General features: G+C 47.9%; 1 protein-coding gene across 3 annotated transcripts in view; it reads left to right on the forward strand.

Moving 5' to 3' along the window:
- The window catches only part of ZNF277 (zinc finger protein 277), a 92,411-nt gene that overhangs the window by 50,999 nt on the left and 14,708 nt on the right, over nt 1–26,704 (forward strand). For all 3 annotated transcript variants that reach the window (XR_012666514.1, XM_075124424.1, XM_048836089.2), the window contains exons 5-7: nt 18,336–18,427; nt 20,122–20,232; nt 24,672–24,804. Coding sequence is in view for 2 of the 3 variants with exons in the window: in XM_075124424.1 (XP_074980525.1) it covers nt 18,336–18,427; nt 20,122–20,232; nt 24,672–24,804 (336 nt within the window). In the remaining variant the exon portion in view is untranslated. The remainder of the gene's footprint in view (nt 1–18,335; nt 18,428–20,121; nt 20,233–24,671; nt 24,805–26,704) is intronic.

Raw genomic sequence — 26,704 nt, forward strand, 5'->3', positions numbered from 1 at the left:
ATTGGTTTCCCTTGCTTCTCAATTCAAACCTTCTGTCTCCAAGGGTTTGTCCACAGTAGGATAAAAGTTGTTTCAAGCTATATTAGCTAATACATTTTATTTAACATGTTTTAAAACTCTGGTGTAGATAGGGCAAGTTGTATTGTGACACATCAGCTGGGCAATGAATCCTATGCAGGGTTAAATATCGCTTTTTATCTCAGTGTGATCAAAAAAACCTATGTGGTTATTGCTCGCAGTACTTACTGTTCTTCACTCAGTATCTTAAAGATTGCCTCCAGCATTTCCTTGCTTTAGCCTGGTCTCTCCTGATCCTTGCAATCACTGGGTCTTTGACAACACTGTCATGTCTTCCAAGACTCCATTTCCTTTTTATAGTTATGCCACCTCTTTGGTGGTCACACCAAATCCTGCACTCCAGCCTTGTCCATGCTCATTCCTCACATGGCACCCTCAAATGCCTCATGCTACCCTGATACCTCTGCAAGCAGCTAGCGTCTCAGAATCATAGAACTGGAAGGGACCTCAAGAGGTCATCTAGTCCAGTCCCCTGCACTCAAGGCAGAACTAAGCATTATCTAGACCATCCCTGGCAGGTGTTTGTTCAACCTGCTCTTAAAAATCCCCAATGATGGAGATTCCACAACCTCCTTAGGCAATTTATTTCAGTGCTTAACCACTCTGACCGTTAGGAAGTTTTTCCTAATGTCCAACCTAAACCACCCTTGCTGCAATTTAGGTCCATTGCTTCTTGTCCTATCCTCAGAGGTTAAGAAGAACAATATTTCTCCCTCCTCCCTGTAACAACCTTTTATGTACTTGAAAACTGTTATCATTTCCCCTCTTAGTCTTCTCTTCTCCAGACTAAACAAACCCAGTTTTTTCAATCTTCCCTCGTAGGTCATGTTTTCTAGACCTTTAATAATTTTTGTCGCTCTTCTCTGGACTTTCTCCAATTTGTCCACATCTTTCCTGAAATGTGGTGCCCAGAACTGGATACAGTACTCCAGTTGAGGCCTAATCAGCACAGAGTAGAGTGGAAGAATTACTTCTCGTGTCTTGCTTACAATACTCCTGCTTATACATCCCAAATGATGTTTGCTTTTTTTGCGACAGCGTTACGCTGTTGACTCATATTTAGCTTGTGATCCACTATGCCCCCCGCCTCCCCAATCCCTTTCTGCAGTACTCCTTCCCAGGCAGTCATTTCCTATTTTGAATGTGTGTAACTGATCGTTCCTTCCTAAGTGGAGTACTTTGCATTTGTCCTTATTGAATTTCATCCCATTTACTTCAGACCATTTCTCCAGTTTGTCCAGATCATTTTGAATTTTAAATCCTATCCTCCAAAGCACTTGCAACCCCTCCCAGTTCGTTATCATCCAAAAACTTTATAAGTGTATTCTCTATGACATTATCTAAATCATTGATGAAGATATTGAACAGAACCAACCCCTTCGGGACTCCACTCATTATGCCCTTCCAGCATGACTGCAAACCACTGATAACCACACTCTGGGAATGATTTTCCAAACAGTTCTGCACCCACCTTATAGTAGCTCCATCTAGGTTGTATTTCCCTCATTTGTTGATGAGAAGGTCATGTGAGACAGTATCAAAAGCCTTACTAAAGTCAAGATATACCACATCTACTGATTCCCCCCTAGCCACAGGGCTTGTTACCCCATCAAAGAAAGCTATCAGGTTGGTTTGCCACGATTTGTTCTTGACAAATCCATGCTGTTACTTATCACCTCATTACCTTCTAGGTGTTTGCAAATTGATTTCTTAATTATTTGCTCCATTATCTTTCCAGGTACAGAAGTTAAGGTGACTGGTCTGTAATTTCCCTTTTTATACTATATTTGCCCTTTTCCAGTCTTCTGGAATGTCTCCCGTCTTCCATGACTTTTCAGAGATAATTGCTAATGGCTCAGATATCTCCACAGTCAGCTCCTTGACTAGACTCAGTCTAGGATGCATTTCATCAGGCCCTAGTGATTTAAAGACATCTAACTTTTCTAAGTAATTTTTGACTTGTTCTTTCCTTATTTTAGACTCTGATCCTACCTCATTTTCACTGGCATTCACTATATTAGACGTCCAATCGCCACCAACCTTCTTGGTGAAAACCGAAATAAAGAAGTCATTAAGCACCTCTGCCATTTCCACAATTTTCTGTTATTGTCTTCCCTCCTCATTGAGTAATGGGCCTACTCTTTCCTTGTCTTGATCACTTGTGGCTCTTACAGGTGAAATGCATAATTGCAGTTTCCTTTTAAATTGGTGGCAAGCTGGGAATCGTGTGAAAAAACTGGTAGGCTTGAGTGTTCAGAAGTCCCTCTGCCCTTCTCCCAGTAGTCTGCCAAATACTGTCTCTGTCCTTATGGAGTCTGGCTACTCTGGACATCAAACAAGCTATGAGACTGACCTTTAATATGCTGGCAGATAGCCAGCTCCTCTCTGTTGCCTCTCTTGACCCTCATTAGCTCAGCAGCGATTTCTCTCAGCCAATCAAATTCCTTTGCTGTTTGCTTAGCATTCTCGAGCAGGTTTTTTTCATGCCTACTATCATTAGTTAAGCAACTCCTGTTCTGGCTCACTTTGTGAAGTACATTTGAAAACTCCCAGTTTGAAAACTTCTGTGTATGGCTGTTCATTAATTAGTAGAGAGTCCCAAATCTGAGAGTGGAGCTGCTCTTTCTCACACTCCTCATAAATGCTCAGGCCGAGGTTTTCTCACCTTTCCATGACAGGGACTCTGAAAATCTGAGGCTGTTCTGATTTTGTTTGCCTGTAACATTGGTACAGATGGGTCTGTCTTAACAGATGATTTGAAGAAGAAGGTAGGTGTTTTGTGTACAATTATTAGCAGGTTGTTTCAAGCTCATGGGACAGCATGGAGAATGGTGTAATGTAGGGAAAAAGAGACAAAATGAGTAGTAAGGAGAAGGGGCGTGGGCTGGATGCAGAGATTAGCATAGTTGTATGAGATAATGAAAGCTGAGATGTAGGCCAGAGACTGCAAGTTTGCATAGTGTTGTGAGGGTTTTCATATTTATAATTTTGAGCATTTTATATTTCCACCTTTGTAGCCCTTTCTTCTCTCCCCACCAGTCAGAAATACAATACACGATTCAAAGTACATGCAACTAATCTCTGCTGAAAGTCTAGACAGAGGGCTGAATTCTATTCTATGCCTCTGTATTTACACTAATGCAACTGGGAATATAATTAAGCCTGGTGTTACCTATACTTCCTAATTAATTTTCTCCACCAGACTGGTAGAGAATGGCTGACTATTAGTGCATCCCATTTTACCTGTCCTAGTCTGTGCCATGTAGTAGTATAGCACTCCTAATCATTAAGTGTAAAAACCTGCCAATGACTTCTTGTTGCGGTCTCTGCATTTTTTAACTAGAAGCTGTTTTACATAGTTCATTTGCCTGTGGGGGATGTGAGAAAACCTTGATCTATGCAGGAAATAGCCCGACTTGATTATGTAAAGAGTTGTCACTTTGGATGGGCTAGCACCAGCAGGAGAGTGAATTTGTGTGGGGGGGTGGAGGGTGAGAAAACCTGGATTTGTGCTGGAAATGGCCCACCTGTTGATCACTTTAGATAAGCTATTACCAGCAGGACAGTGGGGTGGGAGGAGGTATTGTTTCATGATTTCTGTGTGTATATAAAGTCTGCTGCAGTTTCCACGGTAAACATCTGATGAAGTGAGCTGTAGCTCACGAAAGCTCATGCTCAAATAAATTGGTTAGTCTCTAAGGTGCCACAAGTACTCCTTTTCAATAAACACCTAGTTTCTCTGAGTAGTCAGCAGTGAAATGTAACTTTTATTTAAACAGAAAGACACTAGACATAGAGGTACTTGGTGAGTTTGTGAGAGATCTGCTGGGGGATCTTGATTTAAAATATGTATTCTGCCTGTGAAGATTTTAACCAATATTATTTAGGGCCAGATTCTGCCACCCTTGCTAATCTTGAGCACTATCTTATTCCTCAAGCAGGTGGATATCAATAGCCTACTCAAGGAGTAAATTACTTCCCATTGTAAGTAAGGGTGACAGAATATAAGCTCTTCAGAGCAATCACTTTTATGAATTTGTATTGTGCCTAGCATAATGGGACTCTGATGCTGACGTGGGTGTTTAAATGCTATCACACTATCAATAACAACCACATAGTAGCTTTCTCCTCTGTGAGAAACATGGCATATTTAAACAAATGGACTTCAAAATAATTTCCCAGTAGGGTAAGATAAGAACTTTTTACAATAAGAACTTATCCCATGACAGCTAATTATATACTGTACACTGACTGATAGCTGTGTGGTGTTGTAAGCTTCCAGAGTTCAGTTGCCACTCGCTTGTCCAATGTCAATGCACCTGTCATTCTAGTGTGCCTGCACAGGAGGGCTGGGCAAGCTCAGCACACAAATCCAGGAAGGTGGCCTTTCGCATCCAAAAGTTCTGCAGTGTCATCCCAAATCTGCATTACCATGTGATCCCACTAATCAGCACTCCATTCTCAGGCTCAGAAACTGCGATCCACTATGTGGAGGTGCTCCATGATGCCAGGAGCAACCCGGCATTTTTATTCACTATTCATTAGCATCCAGTCATTGTTGTTGAACATCTCCTCCTCACACACCTGATTATAGTAGTGCTTGTTGAAGTTCCACAAATACAGAAGAATTGTGTGTCCTGTATTGGCAATGAGTAAAATAATGCTGAGCTCTGAAGGGTCCATGCTGCTGACAGAGACATAGTGGAGACTGAAAAGTGGCTCCTGGAATGAAAAGAATTTAAAAATGGCATGAAAATTACGGAATGGAACAAACAGTATGGGATAGAGAAAGTTGTATTGTGGGAACATGACTCCTACTTTTGTGAAATCCCTGGGTGAATTGCTGGTAACCCACAAAGCACTGCAGAAATGTTCCACAATAGGCATTGTGCTGGATGGCGGCATGGGGCTTACAGGCTTATCTACCCATGGTGTGCTGCATTTTCTCTCAATACATCCATTCATGGTGAACACTCCCAGCACCAACCAAGCAGCCAAGAGTTCATGCGCCCAAGAAATATACAGAAGTTGGCAGCTTTCGCTGACAACTTACGTCAACCAAACTTTCAAAGTGGACATGGCCTCAGACTAGAGAGAAACTGATTGAGGGGCCATGTCTAGCAACATGTGACGGGCTAGAACCTGCAAGCTTCAGAGCACTCTGGCCCCAGTCCAAGAAAACTTTTATGCATGTGCTTAACAATGAAACTGTTCATGCCTAAGTATTTTGCTGGATCAGAGCTGGAGTGCTCCTTGCAGGATCAAGCCCCATAACAGTAATAGCACCTCTACTCTCTGTGGGCTTTACAAAGGAGGATAAGTATCATTATTTTATGAACTGGGAAACAAAAGAACAGAGTGGTCTTAAGAACCAGGAACAGCCTCCATTCCTTTGCTTTAACCACAACTGTAGGAATTGGGTAGTCTAGTGGATAGGTGCTGGACTGAGACTCAGAAAACAGCTGAATTCTTACTCTATTCACAAATTCCCGGTGTGACCTAGTCTCATTTAGTGTACCCTATGCCTCAGTTTCCCATCTGCAACCATGGGGATAAAATCCTTCCCTATCTCACAGAGAGGCTATGAAGATAAAACCCATTAATAACTGTAATTTGCTCAGACTCTATAGTGATAAGGTCATTTACGTTTTTAGACAGACCTTCTGTCCCCTATTCCTAATGCTTGTCAAGATCTGTTTTTCAGAATTTCTGAAGCTCTTTCTTTAGAATTTTGAGGCCTTCAGTGCGATCTATCCTCAGGAACTAAGAAGGAGAGTATAAGATGACACATGTTTATTCATTAGTCTGAACCTTCTGTCTTTTCTAATTCAACAATTCCTAGAGTTTTTGTTAAGGTCAGGTCTATTGCATTTGAGCAACATGGAAAAGTCATTCATTCATAGACATGCTATAAGCTGCTAGCCATACAAAAGTTATTTTAAGTGCTTCTGGGAGAAGCTGATAATTCCTACCAAAACAATGCTGCCAAGAAGAGAAACACTTGCAATTTCTCAGACTCCCTTGGGAGACTGCAGTTTTTATGCCAGAGACTCTGAACTTCCCACAACCGCAAAGTGTGACATTTTTCTAACCTCCAAGTTTCACATTTCTTCTCAGTGATCAAATTTCTTTTGTATTCCCAGTTTAATATACTGGTGCAATTGAAGACTATTGCCCTGGTCTGTGCAGTTATATGCTATTACCCTGATCCTTTCCGTTTAAATGGAAAGTGGACATTAGCTCATAATCTGGTTGAATTTTTCCATATTGGCAGATCAGCATTATTGAGAGCAATATGTAGTAGGAGCTTTAGGAAGGTTTTTCAAAAAGACCAAGAAAAGAGGGAACTGGAACTGAAAATGTTTATGGTCAACTTTTGAATACATTAGCTTCTTTGTTAAAGGTGATTTTTAGATGTTCTATATCACTTGCATCTTTCTTTTACCTATAGCCTCCTTGTTCGTAGGTGATGAGGAAAACATATCCAGGAATTTTCCTGTGCATAGACTGAGAAGGTGAAGGCTTAAAAGGCTTCTATCAACTTGAGTAACATTTCTACTGTCACTGTTGTCTTATTTGTATGACTCTAATTCTCAAACACCACACTCAGGATTAGCACCTCATTGTGTTAGTCTCAATATAAACCCATAGTTAAAGAGTTTGCTATCTAAAAATGTTTACTTTTGTCTGAAACTTTTTACATTTCTTACAAGCTACTGTGACAAAGTTCTTGCTCTACCTTGGTGGGTCTTGCGCTTATTGGCGGATTTGCTTCCTTGGAGCTTCACGGCAGCCCTCAGCTTGGCCATTTTTCTGAATTCACAGTCCAGGTCGATTCCTTCTGTATCTGACCAGGAGTTGGGAGGATTTGGGGGGAACCAGGGCCCTCCCTCTAGTCCGGGTTCCGGCCGAGGGCCCTGTGGAATGCAGCTGTCTAGAGTGCCTCCTGGAACAGCTGTGCGACAGCTACAACTCCCTGGGCTACTTCCCCATGGCCTCCTCCCAACACCTTTTTTATCCTCACCATAGGACCTTCCTCCTGGTGTCTGATAATGGTTGTACACCTCAGTCCTCCAACAGTCCGCGTTCTCACTCTCAGCTCCTCACACGCACACCACAAACTGAAGTGAACTTCTTTTTAAAACCCAGGTGCCCAAATTAGCCTGCCTTAATTGATTCTAGCAGCTTCTTGATTGTCTGCAGGTGTTCTAATCAGCCTGTCTTAATTGTCTCCAGAATGTTCCTGATTGTTCTGGAACCGCCCCTGTTGGGAAACGGAACGTCCTTTGCTTGCTCCTCAGCTATCTGCCTTCTGTTCTTTCCTAAAGCCCCCTGGCCTGGCTAATGAATTTGATCACTGCTGCTGTTTTGCCCACCGCCCCCCCAGATTCTAGGAAAACCCCCCCCAGCTGGCCGGAAGGGCCAGGGCGGGATGAAAGGAAAGGGCCCCGCAAAAACCACTAAGCCCTCCATGGCAGGGGCTGCCCCCACCTCTGTGGCCTCGTCATCAGCCGTGGCGCCCCTCCCTGCGTTTCCCTCCACCAGCTCTGCGATTGTCCTTCCCCCGGCCCCCAGGACGTATGCCCGGGCGGTGACGGGCTCCCCCCTGCCTGCCGCCTCGTCATCTCACCCCCCCCCGCCTCCGCCACCATCACCAGCGGCCGGGGCCCTTTCCCCGCCTTGACCAGGAGGCACAGTGTCCGTTGCCTCCTGGTGCCCGCCTCGCCCCACATGGAGACATACGTGCAGGCGTTGGCGAAGGTGGTAGGACCTACGGCTATTGTGGCGGCCTCCAAGATGTATGGAAAGGTTGTTTTTTTCTTAGCTTCGGAGGCTGCCGCCCAGGAGGCAGTGGAGAGGGGTGTTTGTCCCCCTAGAGCCGCTAGAAGACCTGGGCGTTCGCCTCGTCCTCACCTCCATTCCTCCCTTTTTACCCAATGTTGCCCTGTTACCCGCTCTCTCCACTCTGGGGAAACTTGTTTCTGTTATTAGCCCTCTTCCTTTGGGTTGCAAGGACCCCACCCTCCGTCACGTCCTTTCGTTCCGCCGGCAAGTGCAGCTTCTACCGCCGGCAGGGGCGCGTGACAGAGAGGTGCTCGAGGGGTCTTTCCTAGTCCCCTACCAGGGAGTCCGCTATCGGGTCTTTTACTCCACCGGAGAGGCCCGGTGCTACCTCTGCCGCTCAGCGGGGCATGTCCGCAGAGACTGCCCTCTGGCCCGGGGGGGAGGGGCACCCGAAACCCCCGAGACCCGGCAGGACATCGGACCCGTCGCTGCCGACGCCCCTGGCTGCCCGGCACCTGAAACCAACCCTCCTCCTACTCGACCCATCGCTGCTCCTGTCCGGGCCCAAGAGATGCCTTCCCTACAACGCCCGGGCGAGCAAGGGAGTTCCACCCATGCTATTACCAATCTAGCAGAGCCTATGGAGGAGGGTGTGGCAAGGATATTACCGGGTATAGGAGAGGGCCTGCCCCAAGGAGAAACCCCCGCCCCTCATGCTGCCTCACTGCTACCCCCCCGAACCCCTGAACCATCGCCTCCGCCCCCCGACACAACCCCTGCTAACCAACCCCCAGATGACGCTATGGAGGGCTGGACCCTAGTCCAGGGGAAGCGAGGCAAGCGGAAGGCTCGAGCTCCGCTGCATCCATCCGATGCGGAAGCCCCCCGGAAGACCAGGAAAGGAGGCACCGATATCGAGCCTCCCGCCACGGCCACGAGTGAGATCCATCCGCTGGTGTCGGGAGGCGAAGACGGACTGGCATTGGAGGGCAGAATCCCCCCTCCACGGGAGACCCTCCCCTCCGAGACTTCTGAGGATGCCCCTTCTGCCTGGATACCACCCAAACCCCCCGCGGACCCCGAGGCAACCATTGAGGTGGGCCCTAGAGGAGAGGCCCCCGGGGTGGCAGGAGTTGACCTCCCCCCCGTGTATGCGGAGATTGAGGCCCTAGATTTGACCCCGGTCACCCAGGGAGAGGATGATCTACTGCCGGCTGGCCTCGAGCTGGGTAACCTTACCCCAGCCCCCCTTTCCCCATGCTCCCTCCCCCTAATTGCCTTCCCGGGCGAGCACTCTGCAGAAGGTGGTCCACCACCTGATGCCATGGCCGCTAAGACCACCATGGAGCCAGTGCCTAGCATTATTGGGAGCCCCCTCCCTTACCCCTTAACCCTGCTCAGGAGGCACTTTCCTTTAGCTGCTTGCCTCCTGAACCCGGAGCCTTACCCCTGCCCCTGCCCCAACCCCTGTCCCTGCCCAAGTCCCCTCCTCTTGCAATGCTAATGCCACCCCTGGGGTTATTTCCTTTCCACCTTTCGCAGATTCCCCCCAGGGAGCAGTCTTTGCACTTTCTAGTCACGACCCATTAGGAGTGGCAATTTTTTCCCTGCCATCCCCCTCCACCCCAAGGCCTGAAATGAATTTAATAACCCCAGCCTGTCAGACGCCCCGTCGGTGGTCCGCACCCTGTCTACCCGCCTTAGTGGACCACGAGGCTGTATTAAGAGTCCCACCAGGGAACACCTCGGAAATTGTGACCCCACCCCCCCATGAGCTGCGGCATGCACTAAGGAAGTTCCTAGAACACACCCGTGGCGCCCGCAATAGGGTACAGCTGGCTCTTCAGCTATGGGGGGACTTTGACCAAATCCTCCAGGCCACAAGGGCCCTTATAAAGGAGGGCAGGGGGCAAGGAAGGCACGGTGCTGCGGCCTACGAGCGAACCCGCGGCTTCCGACACGATCTACTCATCCACGGGATGGGTCACGGGTTGATGCGCAACCCGCCGGGGCCCTGAACACCCCCACCCCCCCAGCCCTCCGCATGACGCCTCTTATTATTGCGACCCTGAATACCAGGGGCTGTAGGATGGCTCTCCGCAGGTCCCAGGTGCTCTCTTACCTTCGGGAAGGGGGGTACTCTGTAGTTTTTCTGCAGGAGACTCATACGGACCCGGCCGCCGAGGACAGGTGGCGGCTGGAGTGGGGGAACGGGGTATACTTTAGCCACTTCGCGACTTGGCAAGCTGGAGTGGCGACCCTGTTCTCCCCCAACCTACGGCCCGAGGTGCTAGGGGTCACTGAGGCCGTGCCGGGCCACCTGCTGCACCTTCGAGTCCGTATGGAGGGGCTCGTGGTTAATCTTGTTAACATCTATGCCCCACAAATGAGCTCCAGGCGGCCACAATTTTATCAGCGGGTGTCCGACTTTCTCGGCACCCTGGATTCGCACGAGTGCCTGGTCCTGGGAGGGGACTTTAACACCACCCTCGAGGAACGGGACCGCTCAGGGGCCGAACCGAGCCCGGCCGCCGCGAATATTCTCGAAGGGATAGTTGAACATCACTCCCTAGTGGACGTCTGGCGTGACCATCACTCAGATGACACTTCCACGTTCACCTTTGTCCGGGTGGAGGCCCATCGGTCACACCACTCTCGGCTGGACCGTATTTATTTATCCCGTTTCCATCTTTCACAGGCCCACTCCTCCGCCATTCGGCCGGCCCCTTTCTCCGATCATCATTTAGTCACCATAACGGTCTCCCTCTGTGCAGAGAGACCGGGGCCGGCCTATTGGCACTTTAATAACAGCCTGTTGGAGGACGAGAGCTTCGTGATGTCCTTCCGGGAGTTTTGGCTAGCCTGGCGAGAGCAGTGGCGTGCCTTTCCCTCGGTGCGGCGATGGTGGGATCTCGGGAAGGTGCGCGCCAAGCTCTTCTGCCGTGACTACACTCGGGGCACCAGCCGACGGCGAAATGCGGCGATAGAGCAGTTGGAACGGGAGGTCTTAGAGGTGGAGAGGCGCCTGGCCGCCAACCCCGAGGACCCGTCCCTCTGCGGAGCGTGCCAGGAGAAGCGGGAGGAGCTCCGGGTCCTCGAGGACCACCAGGCCCGAGGTGCCTTCGTTCGGTCCCGCATCCGCCTCCTTTGGGAGATGGACCGCGGCTCCCGCTTCTTCTATGCCCTGGAGAAAACAAGGGGGGCCAAGAAACACATCACCTGCCTTCTTGCGGAAGACGGCACCCCCCTCACGGATCCGGAGGAGATGTGTGGGAGGGCCCGTGACTTCTACACAAGCCTTTTCTCCCCGGATCCGACCGATTCTGGCGCTTGCGGGGTGCTCTGGGAGGAACTCCCCACGGTCAGCGTGGGCGACCGAGACCGACTAGAGCTGCCTCTCACCCTGGCCGAGTTCTCGGAAGCCCTCCGTCGCATGCCCACCAATAAATCTCCGGGCATGGACGGGCTGACCGTGGAGTTTTACCGCGCGTTCTGGGACATCCTCGGCCCAGACCTAGTCACAGTCTGGGCTGAGTCCTTGCAGAGCGGGGTCGTCCTCCTGTCGTGCAGGCGAGCGGTGCTCGCCTTACTGCCGAAGAAGGGGGACCTCCGCGATCTACGTAACTGGCGTCCCGTCTCACTCCTTAGCACGGATTACAAAATCGTAGCGAAAGCAATCTCGCTGCGGCTAGGGTCCGTGATGGCGGACGTGATCCACCCAGACCAGACCTATACTGTCCCGGGTCGCAGCATTTTTGACAACCTATTTCTAGTCCGAGACCTTTTGGAACTCGGGCAGAGAGATGGTCTGTCGTTTGCCCTCCTGTGTCTTGATCAGGAGAAGGCGTTCAATAGAGTAGACCATGGGTACCTCCTGAGCACTCTGCAGGCGTTTGGATTCGGACCTCAGTTTGTGAGTTTTCTCCAGGTGCTGTATGCCTCCGCGGAGTGTTTGGTTAGGCTCAACTGGACCCTGACTGAACCGGTCAGCTTCGGGCGAGGAGTGCGGCAGGGGTGCCCTCTCTTGGGCCAGTTGTATGCTCTGGCGATCGAGCCTTTCCTTTGTCTCCTCCGCAGGAGGATGACAGGGTTGGTGCTGCGGGAGCCGGAGCTGCGGCTGGTCCTGTCGGCGTATGCCAATGACGTACTCCTCGTGGTCCAGGACCCGGGCGACTTGGCGCGAGTGGAGGCATGCCAGGCCATCTATTCGGCAGCCTCCTCCGCCCGAGTCAACTGGGTCAAGAGCTCTGGTTTGGCGGTGTGGGACTGGCGGCAGGTAAGCTCCCTCCCACCCGCACTTCAGACCATCCGGTGGAGTGCAGGCCCACTGCTCTATCTCGGCGTTTACCTTTCCGCCACGCACCCTTCCCCGCTGGAGAACTGGCAAAATTTAGAGGGCGGGGTGATAGAGCGGATCCGGAAATGGACGAGGCTACTCCGATGTCTCTCCCTCCGAGGGAGAGCACTGGTGCTTAACCAACTAGTCCTGTCCACGCTCTGGTACCGGCTCAACACCCTGGCCCCGGCCCCGGGTTTCCTGACCCACCTCCGGAGATTGATTCTAGAGTTCTTCTGGTCAGGAATGCACTGGGCCCCTGTTGGAGTTCTTCGTCTACTCCTGAAGGAAGGAGGGCAGGGCCTGAAGTGTCTGTACACTCAGGTCCGCGTTTTCCGCCTCCAGGCCCTGCAGAGGCTCTTTTATAGTGCAAGTAGTTTGGCGTGGAGCATACTGGCGCACGCCTTCCTGCGCTGCTTCCAAGGGCTCCGATATGACCAGCAGCTCTTTTATCTTTGTCCAAGGGGTTTTCCGCGAGACCTCTCCGGGCTGTCGGTCTTCTACCAGGACCTCCTCCGGACCTGGAAACTGTTTCCAACGGCCAGGTCCGTGGCGGCCACCGTGGGAGCAGATCTCCTCACGGAGCCCCTGCTCCACAACCCCCAGCTCCGTGTGCAGGTGGCGGAGTCCCGCTCGGTGCGCCAGAGGTTGGTCCTGGCGGAAGTCACGAGGGTCAGAGACCTCCTGGAGTACAACCGGAGAGACTGGCTGGATCCCCTGACGCTCGCTCGGCGCATGGGGCTCTCCAGCCCCTGTACCCCCCGGCGCATACTTCAGGAGGTGAAGGCCGCTTTGACCCCCGCTGCTCGGGCTTATGTCAACCGAGCCTTGCGCGAGGGCGCACCCCACCCATCCTCTACCCCAGGCCCGCCGGACCTTTCCATTGGGCCTCTACCCCGTAGATCCCAACAAACCCCTCACCCTTTCACTGCAAGCCGGCTGCATGAACTGCAGCCGGTCAGTTTTCAAATTGCACCACGGAAATATTTATACACACTCACGCTTCACACCCTTCACGCCCACACCCTGGTGTCCCGCCTGGATACAAAGTGGCGGGACCTCCTGCCACCTTTGGAGGGTGAGCAACCTCGATGGGCCAGCCTGTATTCCACCTTGGTCCCGAGGCCCGTCGGGGACATCCGTTGGCGGCTCCTTCATGGAGCTGTGAGCACGGGCGTGTTTCTGACACGGTTCACACCCATCCCGGATACTTGCCCTTTTTGTAATGTGAGGGAAACCCTGGCGCACGTATATTTAGAGTGTGCCAGATTGCAGCCCCTTTTTCGGCTCCTCACAAATATTCTATTGCGCTTCTGGCTTCATTTCTCCCCTCACCTTTTTATCTATACACTTCCCATCCGTGGCCCCACAAAGTCGCGGGATCTCCTGGTCAACCTCCTCCTAGCCTTGGCTAAAACAGCCATTTATAAAACCAGAGAGAGGAGGTTGGCCCCTGAAACGTCCTGCGATTGTGGGGCCTTTTTCCGATCCTCAGTACATTCACGTATCCGGGCGGAGTTCCTTTGGGTGGCGTCCACCGACTCCCTTGAAGCCTTCGAGGAGCGGTGAGCGCTGTCCGGGGTTCTCTGCTCGGTGACCCCGTCCGGTTCCCTCCGTCTGACCCTTTGATTGAGGGGAAGAGCGAGAGACGCCAGCCCCAGCCGTTGCCGCTGTGGATACCATTACTGTCATCTAGGAGGGGTCCTATAATACATGGGTGTCTACCCCCTCACCTCTAAACCGCCCACCCCGCAGCCGTGCCCATGTTGCTGGGCACTCTCAGGAGAGGGAGGATCGGTGACGCTGGGTGCGGCACTAGTTAACTCGAGGGGGTGGAAGACCACGAGTATCGAGGAAGCCCCCCCGCTCTGGGCCCAGGCTAGCCTGAACACTTCTCCCTCTTTAAAGCTGCTGTGTTATACCTTCTGTTTGCATTGTTTTATTGCACAGTTGTTTTGTTTTCTTTGGTAATTTTGTAAGTGTTACCAATAAACTTCTTTTCTGTTTCAAAAAAAAATCTTCCCTGTTACCTTACCCAGGGAAAAGGGACCTACTTAGCCTGGGGCTAATATATCTGCCTTCTGTTACTCTCCGATAGCCATCTAGCCCGATCCTGTCACACTACATATAGGATTGCTGTCACAAAGAGATTAGAAAAAAAATCTTTGTCCAGTTTAACATTGCATTTGATAGCACCTTGCATGTATATCTGTTTGTCCCGTAAATTGTTTACTCAGTTTCCCATGTTGTTTACGGGGGTCTTTCCCTCAGCAACAGCGGAGAGAGGGAGTCTAAAAATCATAAAAAATGGCTGGGGGATTTGGGGATGTTATTTTTAACGCATATTTTGAAATTGACTAGATTGCAGATTGACATTGTCTCTTTAATAGAACGTATCAATGAAGAGGAAGGGGGACTCCATTAAAATCTATATGTTTGCCATTTGGCATGTGGGCTTGGCATTTATATTGTAAATTAATTGCCTGAAAATAATATTTCTGGTTTTGGCATCTTGGACTACCCATTTGTGTCTGTGCTTGAAAGCTTTATTTATTCTTATTTGTTATAGTTTTGTAACTTCCATTTATTTTGTAATCTGTTCTCTCCTGTTTTCCTACAGTAACTTTGATTGCCCAAACATTCTTCATCACTCTGATATGATAGTGTACTGCAATTGTCTTGGAACATTCTTATACATTTCTAAAATATGTTATTTACTTCTGTTTGTAAGACACATATTTAATTGCAGAAATATATTCTAAAGAGTTAGAACTGTCTCAAAACTTAATGCAGCTGGTGAAATGCATTACTGCACCAACATTTTTCCTCATAACCTGAGTTCAAACCTTGGCTTTTGTCACAAGTTTAAAAACAAAACAAAAAAGTCGTTCTTCATGCAGATCACAGAACTGCTACACAGTTTGGTACAATCACTATTCTCTATTCAGCAGAATCCCAGGACTGTAAAAACAGGGTGCATTGGCAGAGTTGTAGGGAAATCTTGCACAATTCCTTGTCCTCACTATATGTGACTCAAGCCAATGCTATTAATCCGTCACCTTCACAAGCACTAAATGCACTTCTCAGCCTTAAAAGTAACTGTCTAACAATGAATAACAAAAGAAAATGATAAAGTGAATACTTTGTTTGGATGATTTGAATGAGATTTTTAAAAACTTCATGGAGTGAAAATATTAGAAAAGTGATGCTGTATTAATGGCTATATCTCACATCTTCAAATAATGCCTTTGAGCTTCCAAACATGCCTATCTAGGGGAAAATGAGATTTGTGCTGCAGAATAGTAAGTATGTTATCTTTTGAAGGAGATAGAAAAAGGAGTTTTATGTGATGTGAGAATCATGATTTATCCAGCTAAACATCAAATACTGCATAACCGTGTCTTCCTGGTAGTAGAGTACAGTTAGGAAGCTATCTAGGAAATTCATTCTGTTGTTTGTTTGTTTAAACTCAAATCTTTTATTTAATAATTTATTTAAAATGTTTAAAATGCACATAGCGTCTTTCATTCTAACAGATCCCAACCGCTGTGTTTTAAAAGTTCTGTAGTGCTAGTCGCCAGTCATCATGGGGCACGACATTGGGTGGAGGAGGACATGTTGGCCAAGGACATCAGTGTCCACTCCTATGACATGTGCTATGGGACATTTTGTGTCCATGCAAAGCAGACAGGCCTTTTCATTTCATATAGTCTCCTCTGAAAGACTCCCACCGTTAAGATTGTACTGTACTCCATTTATTTGCCTCAGGAGTCAGCACTGATGGGATGTGAATTGGTGGTTTTAGGGAGTCTAGTGGAAGGCATTTCACATCTGATGCTTAGACCTCCAGGTCATCTCTGTCCTCCTCCATCCTCTTCCTGTTCGAAGGAGTCATTATTGAGCACGGTTTTGATTTTGAAAGATATTATCACCCAATGGTGTGATGTGGTGAATGCTTTTCATTTTCAAACTTTTTGATGTGACAGACTCTTAAGCCGAGGTTGCTGATATGTACTATCTGCAACCTCTGAGAGTATTGGTTGGCTGGAAGTCAGAAGACACTATTGTCCCAGATTCCAAGAACTCAAAAAGAGTTTGGAATTCTTGAGTGGGTTTCTTCTTATTGGCAGTAAAATGTTGGAGCTCCATATGTGTTTTGGATCCTGACAATCATGCTCTTTTTTTTCTCTCTCTCTCTCCTTCCCTCCCTCCCTCCCTCCATGCCTCATTCCAACAGTTGAGAATAGCTATAAGACACTTCTGACCAGTCTCTGAGGAGATGGAGACAAGGTGTTTTCAGTGAGGCTCTAGACTTCAAATGTGTTTCACCTGTTGGTCCAATAATGTTTGAGTTAGTTGGCTTCCAGGATATGCGGCAAAACCTTAATATTTTCCCCTGGCTTATGTCTGAGAAAGTGGTTTGAATACACTGAGTTACTTTGCATTGGCAATTCACAGTCCCTGCACTTTCCAGAGAGCAGAGCTGGCTGTCCATAGAGAGGAAGCATTCTAAAGAATGCAGCAGCTCCACTCTGCACAGGGAATGAGTACCTTGCCAATACATCATTTGGGCTGAGAAAAAGCATCAGAAATTTTAGCCCAAAGGTTATGTTTTCCAGAGGATGACAAACTTTGTGGTCTTGAAATGCATAGAATGAAAGTGCCTCCTCAAGTGTAACTACCGTATTGATACTGTGAAACAACATAACAATTATCTTCGGGCGCAGTATGATTTGTTATGAGGTGGTGGTGGTGGCTGTAGTTGTTTTTCTGCTAGCAAAGTTCTGTGAGCACAGTGTTCTGAAATTTCCACCTGTCACTCTAAATCAGATGAGGCTAACGGCAAGGATAGTCAAGCTTCACTTTTCCAATGTGTTTCTTTAAGCCCATAACTACTAGTAAGAACTCAGACTACTTTTATGGTATCTGTTTCTATTAAAAATGTCCTCACCTTGTCTGTGCTTATGTTAAGACATTGAGGATCAAATTTAAATTAAGGATATACAACTCCATTGCACTTATTTACACCGGGTCTCAGGGCTTGGCTACACTTGCGAGTTACAGCACAATAAAGGAGCCCCGGGTGCACTAGCTCACTACCCGTCCACACTGGCAGGGCACGTAGAGCGCTCTGACTCGCGGCTACAGCGCTGCTGGGACTCCACCTCGACGAGTGGAATAACGTTTGCTGCGCCCTCACTGGAGCACCGCGGCGCCAGTGTGAATGAGGTGTTGCTTTACTGCGCTCTGATCAGCCTCCGGAAACATCCCATAATCCCCTTAAGTCAAGTGGCCACTCTTGTCATTGTTTGGAATCGGCTGTAGGAATGCGGAAATGCCCTGTGAAAGCTCCGATTCTGACAGCTGGATGCTTATCTCCTCCGAGACAAAGCAACCATTAGTTGGAATGCTGTGTGTGTGAGAGAGAGGGGCGAGGGAGGTCTGCTGCTGTCTGAACTTACAAGACAGCATGCTGACATGCTCTCAGCCCCCCAAAAACCACTCTCTCTCCCCCAACATACACACAACACACTCCCTGTCACACTCCACCCCACCCCACCCCCATTTGAAAAGCACGTTGCAGTTGCTTGCTTGCTGGGATAGCTGCCCATAATGCACCGCTCCTAATGCCGCTGCAAGTGCCACAAATGTGGCCACGCCAGTGCGCTTGAAGCTGTCAGTGTGGACAGACTGCATTGCTTTCCCTACTGCGCTCTACGAAGGCTGGTTTAACTCAAAGCGCTCTACATCTGCAAGTGTAGCCATGCCCTAAATTTGGGCCTCGAGGTAAATCCAGTTAATATGTTCCTTGATAGATCATTTAACCAGCTGAGGAAAAAAATCTCATTGTCAATGGTATTTCTTTCCATCTAATCTGTATTGCATTATTTGAGTTTCAGAGCTTCTCTGGATTGTACACTACTGTTATGTATGCTGTTGAAATCTTTCTAACTTTCAAGATTCAGCTGTATATTCTCATTATTGTGCATTAACGATTAATTATTAAGATATGATATGATATGATATACAGTCGTCCAAAATATAAAATATCTTGATGGAATGATCTTAGCTAGACTTGCTTTTTTTTTTTTTTTTTTTAAGGTTGAGTGTTCAAATACTTTTTCTATTTACCCAGAGAGAAATTCTGGAGCAACAGCAGCGTGAAAGAGATGATACAAGCTTTCATAGCATATGTATGTTCTGCGATAAAGAATTCACAGGAAACAGGTTTGAAGTTTGAGCATATTTACTATTGTTTTCCTCTTAATTAACTGTTAATTGACCCTGTCCTTTGTTCACTGATTGTAAAATATGCCACTGAGCTGGCTTGTGGATAACAGTAGGGCTCTAGAACTGGGGAAAGATTCTGATGTGATTCTTGGAACCAGACTTCTGTACCCTGTACTGTTAAGAGCTGGAAGTGTTGTTTAGCCCAGAGATTGGGAGCCTGTGAAACCATCTTACACCAGATTTGACCAAGCTAAAGATCAGCATTTGAAGGGATCTTCATCTAATAATCTTCAGATGGAAGTTGAAAGTCAGTTTGTCTAGCTCAGGGGTGGACAAACTTTTTGGCCCCAGGGCCACATCAAGGAATAGAAATTGTATGGAGGGCCATGAATGCTCAAAAAGTTGGGGTTGGGGTGCAGGAGGGAGTGTGGGCTCTCGGGTGGGGCTGGGATGAGGCGTTTGGGGTGTAGGAGGGTGCTCTGGGCTGGGACCAAGGGTTCGGAGGGCAGGAGGGGGATCAGGGCTGGGGCAGGGGTGCGGGAAGGGGTTTGGGTTCTGGCTGGGGGTGCGGGCTCTGGGGTGGGGCTGGGGATGAGAGGTTTGGGGTGCAGAAGGGTGGTCTGGGCTGGGATTGAGGGGTTTAGAGAGCGGGAGAGGGATCAGGGCTGGGGCAGGGGGTTGGGGCGTGGGGAGAGGCTCAGCGGTGCGGCCCCCAACCCAGCACTCCAGCCGGAGCACCAGAGCGGGGCTAAGCCACATGGTGCAGCCCTGGACCTAGCGCCCCAGCTGGAGCGGGACCGTACCACGTGGCTCGGCCCCCAATCCAGTACCCCGGCCGGAGCAGGGCCGAGCCACTTGGTGTGGCTCAGGGGCTGGCTTAAATCGGCTCGCGGGCCGGATCTGGCCCATGGGCTGTAGTTTGCCTACCCCTGGTCTAGCTGTATGGGAATATATAAAAGAAGGAAATATGAATCGTCATATGAATAAATGTGTGTAAAATGTGGAACTGATAATGAGAGGTGGAAGGACTTTAACGAGTCCTCTGCATGAAATTTAAAAATTCAATGGAAATCCTCCCTAAATATTTTGAAAAGATGGTGATTAAAAAATAAATACAGCTGACCTTTCAAGGAAGTTTTCTAATAGGGAGCATCTTGATTAATTTCTTCCATTCCAAAGACGTAGTGCCTGATTCTGATTTACACCAAGCCCCATTACATCACGATGAATTTTTGGGTGCATTACAGAAGAAACTTGAGAAGTATGTACAGTAGTATTTCTTAAAATATAGCCTTAATTTTTTTGTTAGATAACCAGCAGAGAGCAAGCTGAGAAATGACCTCTTATCACGTTTCTCAAAACACCTGTACAAATTAGTAGATGAACTGTAATAATAATGTAGGTCAAAAATAAAATTGTGTTGTTGTTTTCATTTAGTGGCTCAGATTTCATGCATGTGGACTAAGTAATTGAAGTGTTACTGAAACATGCAGTAGGGCTGAAATTAAAATTTTCTACTTCAGTAAGTCAAACTAATTCCATCCCTACCAGCCACAGAAACGTTATTATTGCTGCTTATTTGATGCTGGCTTGTCTACATTTCAATGCAATTAGTGTGTGGTAAAGCACTAACTCAGTGATTCTCACATGCTTACACAAATATATCCAATGTTCTTTAATATCTTTTGTAGGTCTGTTCTTTTCAATCACATGGCAAGAGATCATGCTTTTAATGTTGGGCTGCCCGATAACATTGTAAATTGTAATGAATTTTTGGCTGCATTACAGAAGAAACTTGACAAGTATGTAATCTTTTTGGAAAAAATAGCCTTAAGTCATTTTACTGTTAGTCTTGAAAGCAATTTGGGCTAAAATGTAAGTGAGCATTCAGGAGGACTTTAAAAATTAGGATGTTGCTCTCTCAGGTGTAATCTTAGAAAATTTACTGTTTTCTTTTCACATTTCATTCTGGCTACTTCATAATTTCTTGTATTATGTACATTGATTTAAGTGATGGATTAAAGGTGTGATCTTTCAACCCTTATGCACACAGAGCTCCCATTGACTTCGGTGAGATTTGTGTGCAGTAAGGGCTACAGTATCAGCGCCTACATGCATTCATAGATCCCAAGGCCAGAGGAGACCATTGTGATCATCTAGTCCAGTGGTTCTCAAACTGTGGGTTGGGACCCCAAAGTGGGTTGTGACTCAATTTTAATGGGGTCACCAGGGCCAGCATTAGACTTGCTGGGACCTGGGGCTGAAGCCCAAGCTCCATTCCCACCCAGGGCGGCGGGGCTTAGGCGCCAGCCCCTCTCCCACTACCCAAGGTGGTGGGGCTCAGGCTCTGGTCCCTTCAGCAGGTCTCGGGCTGTGCCCCAACTCCCCGGGGTCATGTAGTAACTTTGTTGTCAGAAGGGGGTCGTGGTGCAATGAAGTTGGAGAACCCCATATCTGGTCTGACCTCCAGTATAACACAGGTGATGGAACTTCCCCATAATAATTCCGAGAACAGAGCTTTTAGAAAAACATCCAATCTTGATTTAAAAGATGTCAGTGATGGAGAATCCACCACAACACTTGATAAATTGTTCCAATGGTTAATTACCTTCATTGTTAAAAATTTACGCCATGTTTCTAGTCTGAATATGTCTAGCTTCAGCTTCCAGCCATTGGATCATGTTATACCTTTCTCTGCTAGATTTTCATACTTCTTTGAAATCTTCATACTTCTAGGCAGGTTTTCATACTTCTTATTTTAAACTTCTTTTGGCTAAACAGCTCCTACATCACCCAAGGCAGCACTCCTCTGTCTACCTCCTGTTATCTCTCTCTTTGTATACCAATGGTGCAGGCCCCAGCCTTCTGCATGCTCCTATGCATTTTTCATACTCCCTCCTAGCTCCTCTAGGATACTTGTCTCTCTGCAATACTCCCAGTATCTGTGGTGATACAAACCAGAAAGCTATGTAGGCGTGACCACTGTGGTGTCTGTAAGCCCTAGCTCTCCTTTCAAATAAGGATTGAGAAAGTAGATGACAACCATGGCTAGTAAGGGATTTGTTGCTACACACATCGAAAGTGAGCCTCATTGCAAGCAACATCTCTCTGTTCTTACCAGGCATGTGTACACATGGAAATTGTTGGTTTCCCGTGGCACGCAAGGGTGAGAGAGCAGACAGCTGAGCCAGTTGCTCAGTGGAAAAACTACTGTATCCATGGCTACTTAAAGAAATTTGATTTGAAACCGGAACAGTTTTAGGAAGTAATTGATGATTCACTGATTGAAAATGACTTAATCATGTGCTTTTTAAAAGATTCTGAATCAGAAAACCTTGTGCTGCCAACTAAGTGGTAATTCTGCATGTTGCAAAGTGAGAGATCTGAGTCCAAAAGCCAGCCTTGGCTGCTTGTTCTCCACGTAAGTTGGAGTTGACATCATTTCAGAGTCAGAGTGTTCTTTTGTGTGTGACCAACCCAGAGAGAGTGAGAGAGAGACTACTCAGTATCCCATATTAGTTAATATTCTACCAATGGAAAGCACAGATAAATCTATGTAAATATTATAGTGCTAGAAAAATTTGTTGTAGCATAAATTTTACAAGTGATAAGATCCATAGGAGAACCTCGTTAGTGGCAGCTAAATTAATATATTAGAATAAATTTGAATACATCTAATGTTCATCCACGCCAGAAGCCTGTCAGACCCCTTTGAAATAAGGAATTTTTGACAACACTCATTGAGATGAGCCATGTTTCAACATTCAGGGTTACTCCATTAGCAAATACAGCATGGTCCCAGTAGCTCCCTTACTTTGCCTACTAAACCAGTGACAGTTGTGGTCTACAAGGTCTCGAGATCCATTAACCAGTGGCCTCTCAGCCTTCATGTAATTACATAGCCAGCCACAGTGAAGAGACCACCAGTTTCTTGTTCTGCATCCATAGGTGTGGGAAGTTTTACCAGACTTCTGCTTCAGAACAAAAACATTTTTTTAAAAAAATTGGGACATATAATTGCCCCCAACTCAGGCAGTGGAGTACACGAGCCCAGCTGCAACACAGGCCAGGCAGCTCATCCCCTGGACCCGTCTCTATTCCCAGAATTATCTGAGGCTAAAAAGGGCTAGAGAGGCTTCAAAAGGGGACTTGAGAGAAGTCCTCAAGGGGTAGGCAGCACAGACTCTTCTTCCTCTCTTCCCCCCATGATAGCAGCCTGCTATCAGCTCATGTAAGCAATGACCCAGTCAGTGTGTTTCCAGCTGCTCCATCACAGGGTTTTCCTACAGCTCTCAGTCCTAGGGTATTCCTTCCCACTAGAGCCTGATTCCTCCCGAACACTTTCTGTCACTACCAGCCTCAGTTAAATGTGGATTCTGGGATTTACCATAATGGACTCAAATCTGGCATAACAATTCTTCTCCAGGGGAGGCCCAGTAGACTTACTGTGCTGATCCAGTAGACGTATGCGCAATACAGATGAACTGCAAGATCTCTTTTTTTTCTCCCGAGAGGGATCCAAGGGCAGTAGGCACAGATGCTGTCTCCTAGAGGTGGCCTCCTTTTCCCCTGCTAACCAGAACTATCCAGGAGGGAGATGGCACTGGTAGTATGGATGGCTCTATACTGGCTGAGAGGGCCAACTTCTCTGATCTCCTCAACATGGATCACTCCGACCCCATTGTCCTGCCCTCCCAGCTGGCAGTGGAGTACACGAGCCCAGCTGCCACACAGGCCAGGCAGCTCATCCCCTGCTCCCTTCCCTCTTCCCAGAAGCACCTGAGGCAGAAGAGGGCTAAAGAGACCTCAAAAAGGGAAGATGGGAGAAGTCATCAAGGGGCAGGACCTTTTCTCTAAGGGACCAATTTTTCACCCAGAGCCAGAACACCTAAAACAAACTGCCTGGTTTTGAGTGATAATATCACATGAGAGGAAGGACTCTCAGAAGGTGTAACCTCCACTGTGCTGGCATCTAGAAAATCTTCCACAAATTCTTCCCATTCCTGAACTTGGTGGAAGTTCAAGCTGTGGTGCAGGAAACATAGCTTCTCTCCTTTGCGATCTTGGAATTCTTACTGATGGGCCTGACTAAGGGCTTCATTGTTTCAACCGTAAAAGGCGAAGTGCCTGCGTTGCCTAGCATACTTTCCTCCACAGGCAGGAAGAGGATCTCTTTATACTGGGGTTTCAAGCAGTTTCTCACAACTGCATCTTTATCCTCCTACGATTCATCAAGGGCTGCCATGGGACCTGTTTGGTTTTTAAAGTCCTGTCCCGACGTCCCTTTGAGCACCTCAGGAAGGTATCCAGATATTTCTTCTCCATCAAGATGACCTTCCTGATAGACATTGCCATCACTTGAAGGGTGTCAGAGCTTGGGGTATTATCTATTGAGGAACAGACTGCATATTCCACAATGATAAAGTGGTTCTTCAATCAGGCCTGGCCTTTTCCCAAAAAATTAAATTATTTTTTTCACAAAGAGGAAATTTTTGATAAATAAAAATAAATAAATAACATCCTTTTATTTTTTTGTATGTATTTTAATAGTTTCTTAACTTGTCCTCTGGGTGTGTTTGGTTGACTATGCCATGGTCTGAGTCTGTCCTGCACCACTTTAAGATACCTCAAGATAAATTCTTGAATATCTCTTTCATTTAGCTTGCTCTCTTATTCTTAGGATTAATCTTACCATATATCTCTTCAGTTTAATTAAATATTATTAAATTGTTTTGTTTTAACGCAAAATCTTTCCACTGTATGGCTACCATTCAGGCTCTCACTACATACTTTTGCAATATTCTATGTCAGCGGTTCTCAAACTGTGGGTTGTGACCCCGTTTTAATGGGGTCGCCAGGCTGGCGTTAGACTTGCTGGGACCCAGGGCCGAAGCTGAAGCCCGAGCCCAGCCTCTGCGGGGATGAAGCCGAAGCCTGAGCCTGAGCCCCACCGCCCAGGGCAAAGCCTGAATGCTGCAGCCTTCGGTGGCGGGGCTCAGTTTATAGGCTCCCAACCTGGGGCTGAAGCCCTTGGGCTTTGGCATCCTCTCCCTCCCTTCTTCCCCCCCCCCCACCCCGCCCCAACCTGGGGTGATGGAGCATGGGCAGGCTCAGACTTTGGTCCCCCCTTGTGGGATCATGTAGTAATTTTTGTTGTCAAAAGGGGGTTGCGGTGCAATGAAGTTTGAGAACCTCGGTCTATGTTAAATTGTCTTTTAATCTGTTTACCTTTTTATCTTAGTTTGCAGTGTTTATACTGTGAGAAAACCTTCAGAGACAAAAATACACTTAAAGATCACATGAGAAAAAAGCAGCATCGCAGAATCAATGCCAAAAATACAGAATATGACAGATTTTATATCATTAATTACTTGGTAAGAGCTTTTTATATAATTAGTAAATTGACTGTGGAGCTGCAGAAAATATCTTGTTAAGACTGAATAATTCTGAACAAGCAGTTAGCATAAAGGTCAAAATTCAAGTGAAGGACACTTAAGAAATATGCTTAATTATCAAATGATATTTTGGATAATTATTGAATGACAGAATAATAAATGTTTTAGAATTCTAAGACACTCAGGAATACTCAGTTTGAAGACACTTTATGATTAAAGTCATTAGCATTCAATCTCAGCTTTAATAAGCAGGAGGGAAAATTAAATACAGTAATGAAATAAAGGGAGAGCGAACTAGAATGTTGTTGGATTGGAGTCTGTTTTCTAGTCGGTTTAAGCTGAAAATATTCTTTAGACTACACAGTATATGCAAGGAAGCTAATCAGTGGCTTTCAAGTGGAATAGAAAATAAGGCTGGATATTTTTCCCGAGGTGATGTGTAGTCTGTGATAGGTATTAACAAATTCCACCTAGGTATTTACATTTGGTCTAAATCTCCTTCTGTGTATAAACAGCAGTTTTTCGCTCCATCCTTAACTTTTGTGTAGAGTAGCTGTTCCAAAATCTGCCACGTTCTACCCCAGAAGTTGCTGCATTTCAGTTGTGGATAAAGTGTTTTATATCAATATTAGACTTGTGTTGATATTCATGTGATAAACTATTTTTTTCATGCATCTTTTAGACTACCTCACCTACTCTCTGCCCCTTAATCCTCCTCCTTTCCCCCTCTTTCCCCAGACTTTATGCTAGTAATCAGACAGCCATCATTGTTCCTAATTCTCTGGCAATTTGATTTATTTCCTTCTCCTCCCCAGTGTGAAATTCATTCCCTTGTCCCCTTCCACTGCTAAAGACCACAGAGGCCTGAGGACTAGGACAGGGAAGATTCAGTCCAGGTGCAGTGATGCCTCTTCTAGATGTAAAAATAGCACTGCTCTAAGCAGAGGTGGGGAACCTATGGCCTGCAGGCCAGATGCGGCCCGCTGCTTCATTTAATCCGGTCCACAGCAACTGTCCACGCCGCTAACTGAAAGCCTCGAGCCACCCCTGCCCCCTGGGGCTGGAGCCATGAGTGCCAGCTCGCCCCGCTGTGGAGGGAAGCTGGGGTTGCCAGTCCCAGAAGCGACTGGCAAGTCCCTGCGGCCCCTAGGAGCAGGGGCGATCAGGGAAGCTCCGCATGCTGCCCCTGCCCGCCCCCAGTGCTGGCTCCGCAGCTCCCATTGGCCAGGAACCGCAGTTTATGGGAGTTGCAGGTGTGGGCAGTGCACACCGCGCAGAGCCCCCTGGCCCGTCCGCCTAGGGGCTGGACATGGCATCTGCTTCTGGGAGCAGCATGGAGGCAGGGAGCCTGCCTTAGTCCCGCTGGGCCTCCGACCGGGAGCCACCTCAAGGTAAGCACCACCTGGCCAGAGCCCACACCCCAAACTCGCTGCCCCAGGTTGGAACCCCCTCCCACACCCTAACTCCCTCCCAGATCCTGCATCTTAACCCCCCCTGCCCCAACCCTGAGGCCCCTCCTGCATCCAAACTCCCTTCTGGACCCCAGACATCAAACCTCCTCCTGCACCCTAACCCCCTGCCCCAGCCCTGAACCCGCTTCCGCACTCCAAACCCTTGGCCTCAGCCCAGAGCCCCCTCCTGCACCCGAAGCCCCTCATCCCCAGCCCTACCCCAGATCCTGCACCCCCAGCCGGAGCCCTCACCCCCTCCTGCCCGCCAACCTCCTGCCCCAGCCTGGAGCCCTCTCCCAGATCCCGAACTCCTCGTTTCTGGCCCCACCCTGGAGCCTAGGGGAAGCCCCGAGACAGCGTGTCCTCTTCCATTCCCCCCCCCCACAGCTGGGGGGGCTGTGTGGGGCTGTGTGTGGCCCACGACTGAC

The sequence above is a fragment of the Caretta caretta genome, chromosome 1, assembly GCF_965140235.1.
Source record: "Caretta caretta isolate rCarCar2 chromosome 1, rCarCar1.hap1, whole genome shotgun sequence".
NCBI lineage: Eukaryota > Metazoa > Chordata > Testudines > Cheloniidae > Caretta > Caretta caretta.